General features: G+C 43.2%; 1 protein-coding gene across 1 annotated transcript in view; it reads left to right on the forward strand.

Annotated features, from left to right (window-relative positions):
- OSR1 (odd-skipped related transciption factor 1) overlaps nt 1–7,083 on the forward strand; it is a 13,620-nt gene extending 6,537 nt beyond the window's left edge. The window contains exons 3-4 of the mRNA XM_018559889.1: nt 1,138–1,836; nt 6,658–7,083. Of these exons, the coding sequence (XP_018415391.1) occupies nt 1,193–1,836; nt 6,658–6,793 (780 nt within the window). The 5' untranslated portion in view covers nt 1,138–1,192 and the 3' untranslated portion in view covers nt 6,794–7,083. The remainder of the gene's footprint in view (nt 1–1,137; nt 1,837–6,657) is intronic.
- The last annotated feature ends 203 nt before the right edge of the window (nt 7,084–7,286 follow it).

The following is a 7,286-nucleotide window of genomic DNA, read 5'->3' on the forward strand; positions in this document are numbered from 1 at the left end:
TCTCTCTCTATGAATGTACCTGAAGCATAAGCATGTACAAAGATACATATACTGTATATCTATGTATATTTATTTATATATCTATCAGACTTTGTCTACTCCTCATTTTTGAAAGACACACTGTTAGCACCACCCTCGATGGGTGAGTGTGAAACATGACTGTACGTAGCGGGTTTTAAACATTCCGAGCTATGTTAATCTAGAGGAAGGTCAAATTAGGTTTAATTGGTGTCCATTATATGTATGGTATCTTTATATTTTTTATAAAAGGAATCCTTTATTTTGACTTATTTTCTCCTCAGTTTCTTATTCTTCCTTTGAGCCTATTCAGCAAAATTGTGGGGTCTATACATTTTACTTTTATATGTCCTTACACACCGATAGTGGCAAGCACAGCCCTGTATCAAATCAGAGCGTTCTTTGTAATTATCAGGAAGATATTGGTCAGTGTAACTAGGATGACGTTAAAGAACAGTGCAATCTATCTATCTATCTATCTATCTATCTATCTATCTATCTATCTATCTATCTATCTATCTATCTATTATATACAGTATATGCTTATTATAGACTCTGTTTGTTCAATCTTTGCAGTGTTATGATCCAGCTTTACTTCTCTTTCTTACAATGAAACTTTGCAATGTTAATGTTCACTTTCCTTAGTTAATATGGTGAAGCTCTGTTCAGTTTATCATGCTCAGCAGAAATTACAATATGTGGATATTTTCTTGCACATGCATGGCTGAAGTGAACACATGCTTCACCTTATTCATTCCCTCTGCAAAGTGAATATTCTCTACTCCTTTAGTAAATGAGTTGGCTGACTAATTGAAAGCAATGCACTCCCTATGTGGCTGATATCTCAGCAGCTGCTGAGCAGGTATGCAGAGGGATTATAATGACCAATCTACCCTTCCTCTAGCGGCTGATCTACAAATCTCTAAATGTAAAAATGTGAACGTCACATAACAAAACACGGTTTAAACTGACCTCTACCTTTAAGTAAATTCTGCAAGATTTGCTCATAATAGGTGCTTATTGAAAGTACATTATAGTTTTCCTTTCATGTGTGTGTACAATGATTTCTGTATATAGTTCAGTTTTGCAGTGTGTAACTGAATTTTATTTTCTGAACAGACATCTTGGTGCCATCCTGTGGAGACTCGCCAGTGAAGTTCTTCCCACGACAACAATGGCCAGCAAAACGCTGCCAGCTCCAGTGCCAATTCACCCATCGCTCCAGCTTACCAACTACTCCTTCCTCCAAGCTTTCAATGGGCTCCCGGTGCCCGCAGACCATCTCCCCAACCTGTATGGGTTCAGCGCCCTGCACGCTGTTCATCTCCACCAATGGACATTGGGATACCCAACTCTGCACCTGCCCAGGTCTTCCTTCTCCAAATTGCCAGGGTCTGCCAGCCTGATAGACACCAGGTTCCAGATCCCAGGCTTTCCCCTGTTTCCCCACATCATCCACCCTAAACATGACTCCACAAACTTTCCTGGCAAAACCAAGCCTAGGTTTGACTTTGCCAACCTAGCAGTTGCAGCCACCCAGGAGGACCCTTGTAAGCTAAACCAGCTAGATGGGCAGGGGTCTCCTTCAGCTATGGGAGCGCTCCTCGATGTCACCAAGCTGACTCCTGAAAAGAAGCCCACACGTGGAAGGTTACCTTCTAAAACCAAGAAAGAATTTGTGTGTAAATTCTGTGGAAGACACTTCACAAAGTCCTACAACCTCCTAATCCACGAGAGAACCCACACAGATGAAAGACCTTACACATGCGACATTTGCCACAAGGCTTTCCGAAGACAGGACCATCTCAGAGACCACAGGTACGTGTCTTCCTGTTCAACATTAGAGATTTGTTTTCTATAAAATTGTGATGCATTCATTGAAAAATGTTTAACCTTATACCAATAAAAGAAGTAGCTGATTTATCAAAGGTCAATGATGTTCTTCAACCAGCAGTAGCCCACTAGAGTTCAGTTTTCAGCATTTTTCCTGCAGATGACCCAATATATAGTTGTATGAACTTGTGAAGTGATAAATTCTGGCATTGCTGTTGATATTTGGGCAATGTGTCCCTGAGGGACAAAAAACATTCATGAGTTGTTGTGAATACTCATTCTTCTATTCTATTTGTCAGCCTGTTGAAAAATATTTTGAGGCCATGTACTGCTCACTACCTTCTGTTCACAGAAAAGGGACCACCGCTTACCCCTCCTTTTGGTGATGGAATAGTCATGGCTGGCCCTTGTGTTATTTAACAGGGCTAAGGATGAGCATATTTCTCATAGTTTTTGGGGAGCAGTATGGCTGTAAATGGGCATCCTCACAGTATAACAGCCCCACTTGATTGTCCTCAATACTGCATAGCGAATGGGTCAATGAACTGCTGAAAATGTGTGTTATAATTATTATTATACAGGATTTATATAGCGCCAACAGTTTGCGCAGCACTTTACAACAAAAGGAAGATATTACAGTTACAATACAATTCAAGACAAGATGGTTAGGAGGCCCTTGCCCATGAGCTTACAATCTAAAAGGGAGGGGCGAGTGATGCATAAGGTGGTAGCTGAGTGGGAATGAGTTCCTTAAGAATGTAATGGTCCAGTTGTTAGGTTGAGGAGGCAGGTGCATCCCGAGGCGGGGTGTCACCCGGAGCGGGTACCGGGTGATACCGCGCCATGACGTCATCGTGCACGGGTGTGACGTCTTCGCGTATGCGTGTGATGACATCATGCGCGGTTACTGCTATTACCTGTCCTGGCCATCTGGGTGATGGGCGCCGGCAGAGAGAGGAAGGGACGTTCACCCGGTGGGATAAGGTATGCTGCCGGGTCCCCTCCTCTCTCTCGCAACTGTTGGGCTCTCGACCCATGACCCAGTGCCTAACTTTTCAGAGGGGGTGACTGTCAGCCATTTTGGTGTCATCACTCCAATGATGTCACCCGGGTGCAGGCCGCACCCTCCTAATGACGCCACTGTGAGGTGCGATAGGCTTCCCTGAAGACATGAGTTTTCAGGGATTGCCTAAAGGCAGGCAGAGTAGGAGATAGCAGAACAGGTTGGGGTAGGGAGAATGGAGCTGTTGGGGATCAAACCCAGGGCCTCACACACACACTCTACCACTGAGCTACACCCCCTTTGTGAACTATTTACATAATTGGGAAAGTAAAGAATAAAAGGTGCCATTTAGCTAAACATTCTACAACTAAAAAACGGGAACTGGTGATGAGAAACATTTCAGAGGCACTTGTGCTCCAAACAACAAAGTGGGAATGGACAAATGTCAGCTAGGTCATATCTGCTAAACCAATTTTGAATCCTTTATGTACGTATATAGGGACACCCCAATTGTGTCAGTTAGTTTATGGACGTAGAATTATGATAGTAGTTCCTTGACCAACATTGGGGTCTTGCCAAAGCTTTAAAAAAAAGGTTAATCCTAAATTTTTCTTGAATGGACACATCAGCCAGACCTTCATGTGAAAGGTTGTAGATCGCCCAACATCCTCCACATGGACATGCTCATCTGTTGAAAAAAGGTCTTCCAAGGGTCAGTTCATGGACTTGTCAGAGGTCCTCATATGTTGCCATTGAAACTTGACTTCTGATTTGTTGCCATTGGTGAATACATATCTCTGATCTTTACATTCATTGACTGCATAAAGCCCAAAAATCTTCAGTTTTATGTATTTACTAGGGATGCACAGATACTTTTTGAGTACCAATGCTGATACTTGTCATTTTCACAAGAACTACCAGGGTTGCAGTGGTTGCAGCTGGGACCTGGCTCTGGCGCTCCACCACTGTACTGAAATCATTAGTCTGTATTGTTTTTGAAAAACTGTCACATGACAATAAACAAAAATGTATCAGTACTTGTATTTGCAAAACTGGTATCTGTGCATCCCTTCATTCATAGTTCTAAAAACAAAATCATACATTAACACAGAGATGTACAAATCCCAGGAGCTCCGTGTGCTCCTTACACATGACAGCTGCCTCCTAACTTTTGAATCGTTCTCTAGTCTAGTCTTGGAGCTTGAAAAGTACGTGTACTTGTACCAAGTACTGTATTTGGTAGTGGTGCATCCCTAGTATTTACATCAAAGTATCCTTCTTTTTCTTTGATAAATTCTTTTTTTTCCAAATATGCTGGTTTGTTAGACTAGTTTGTGATTTATAGTATTGTACTTTGAAGAGGGTTTCCAAAATGGTCTTTTACAAAACTTAGGCTAATTTAACAAAGCAGGTTAAACTCAAGTGATAAAGTGCAGTTACCTTAATAAAGTACTTAGTGCATTTTTAGTTTAGTCAATTCAGATAAGTAAAACATTATGCAAAAAGTAATGAGTAAAAATAAGTTTTGATTGGTTGCTAGGGGTGGCTACACTGATCATCACTGTTTTGCAATGCCTTACTACAGACTGTGCAAACCACAGTGACCTGAGATAAAGGTTCAATTTTATCTGCGGTGGGATTTAGAGAGCTTTAGAAAATGTGTCCCACTCCCACCGAGGACAAATTTGGTTAGCAGTAATCTAAGTTGAACTGCAATCTGCCCACAATGGCTCAGTTATCTGTGCTGGAGATCTATTAGAGGCTGACAGCCTATGCTGATAATTCCACATCAGCTACCCCCTACAGGACCCCTACCCCCATCTTACACTTTTGGAGCTACGGTCCCTAGCAATCCCAGACAGGAAAAGCACAGTAGCAATATAGGGACTTAAAGTTCCTTAATAGCACAAGTAGGGTTGTTCCTAGACTTTTCACCCCCTGAGACTGGGATGGGGTGTGGGTTGGTGGTGGATGGTGGTGGATGGTGCTGGTGGTGCACGTTACTGGGGAATGGGGGTGCTGGTGGAGCATGTAATCGGGTGGTTTGGGGGGAGGGTGCTGGGTGTTCCAGTTACCTCCTGCCCAACTCACTGACATCACTGGTTGCTAGGAGCCAGGTGCCCCTAGAATTTTAACCACTTGAGGCCAGGGTGGGGGTGAGGTGGAAAGGGGTTGCGGGCAGGACATGTAACTGTGGGGGGAATGGTGCACATTACTTGGGGGGGTGCTGGTGGTGCACTACCAGCTGGTTGCCAGGAACTGAGGCGGGACACCGGCAAGAGCATCCCACTCAGCTGCTGACATCCAGTGGCGTCACTGGTTGCCAGAAGCTAGGCGGGATGCCAGCCGATGCTCTTAGCCACAAAGGGGGCGGTAGGTACACCTGCCACTCCCCCAGCATGACCCAAAGAGATGCCTTCAAGTTTGATGTTTTGTACTTATTGAGAGCTCAAATTTAAAGCATCAACCCTTAAAAATGGATTTTTCAACTTTTCAATAGATCCTGCTGTGTTCAATCACTCATTTTAAAAAAGGGGAAATCTCTACGTCCTATTTTCTGGCCCTGCCTCCCCATGCTTTTGAAATTTGACTTATCCTGTAGAAACATTTTCCTTCATTATACATATAAAATCCAACAGGAAGAGTCACTATCTGAATTTGCTCCCTGGGCTTGCATGGGTTTCCTCCGGGTACTCCGGTTTCCTCCCACACTCCATGGCATGCTGGTAGATCAACTGGCTCCAGTCTAAATTGGCCCTGTATGTGTGTACAATAGGCACCTTAGATTGTATGCTCATCGAGGGCGGGGACTGATGTGAATGTGCACTGTGTATAGTGCTGCGTATAATGTTGGCGCCATATAAATACCTACAATAAATAAATAAATATATAACATGACGTTTCCTTCATATAGGCTGTGGGCCATTGGGCGGAGCTGGGAACACAACCACAGAGCTCTTGGTCATTGATTATGATGATTCATTATTATTATTATTGTTATTATTATTGTTATTATACAGGATTTATATAGCGCCAACAGTTTGCGCAGCACTTCCCAATATAAGGAAGACTTAACAGTTATTGATTATCATCAGCTCTTAATATTTGGTAATTGATTATTAGGTATGCATCGATACCGATATTAGTATTGGTATTGGTGTTGATACTGAGTATTGGGGCGAGTCCTCACCCAAATGTCTGATACCTTCCCTGATACCGGAACTTCTGGTCAGAAGAAGATTTCCTCTGACCGGCAGTGCCGTAGGAACAGAGCCGGCTTACCGGGCGATCAGGAAGCTGGGTGGCGACTAATGATCCGGTTTCCTGATTGACCAGGAAGCCGGCTCCATGCTGATTGGCTGGAAAGCCGGTTATCTGGCCAAACACAATCGAACCGGCTTCCGGGGCAATCAGGAAGCTGGGCGACATATCATTACCCGCCGCCTGGCTTCCTGATTGCCCCGGAAAGCCGGCTCCATGCCAGCGGAAGCACCGGTATCGGTACTCGGTACCCTATTGATTATGATTATTATACAGGATTTATATAGCGCCAACAGTTTGCACAGCGCTTTACAATATAAGGAAGACATTACAATCACAATACAATTCAAGACAAGATGGTAAGGAGGGCCCTGCCTCTGAGGGCTTACAATCTAAAAGGGAGGGGCAAGTGATTGATTATTGATTATGACCAGGGATATAACTGGCCAGCACCCCTCCAAAACTGAAATGTTGATTTTTACGGGTGAGGCTTTAAGCTATACAGCACACACCTAAATATGTCACCTTTGTGTTCTTTGCAGGTACATCCACTCCAAAGAAAAGCCATTCAAGTGTCAAGAGTGCGGCAAAGGATTTTGTCAGTCTAGGACTTTGGCAGTTCACAAAACCCTCCACACACAAGTCAAAGAACTGAAACCTTCCAAAATTAAATGCTGAACTTATATATGTGCACACACTAAAAAAAACTAAACAAAAAAAAGACTGTTCTGCAAAAACACACAAACTATTTAAATCTATTATTTTTATGTGCAAAAAACCGCAAGAGGGCTTTCAACGGAACGCTTCTTCCCGCGTGTATCCCTGGAGATTTTCCGGACTGACCTTGCTTTGCTGGGAATTTAATTTAAACCAGAGAACGGCGTGAACAAAAAAAAGAAAAGATGATGGCACTCGCACAGACTTTATGCCAAGAGGGGGTGCTCACATCATGCCTTAAAAAAAAAAAAGGACTCCCTGTCATCCTGCGACTCTGTTGCTCTTATATATAGCAGCATTGGCAATGCATATCCAGCGGTGGGAACGAAATTTACCGAATAAATTAAAATGAATTGCTTGTATCAGGCTGAGTCTCTTTCTTTTATTTGAGTTTGTGCGACAACAGAAGCAAATATTTCAAAGTCCAGTCATGCTTTAGGAGCACAGGCAGAGG

The sequence above is a fragment of the Nanorana parkeri genome, unplaced genomic scaffold (genome assembly GCF_000935625.1).
Source record: "Nanorana parkeri isolate BGI_ZX_2015 unplaced genomic scaffold, ASM93562v1 scaffold419, whole genome shotgun sequence".
NCBI lineage: Eukaryota > Metazoa > Chordata > Amphibia > Anura > Dicroglossidae > Nanorana > Nanorana parkeri.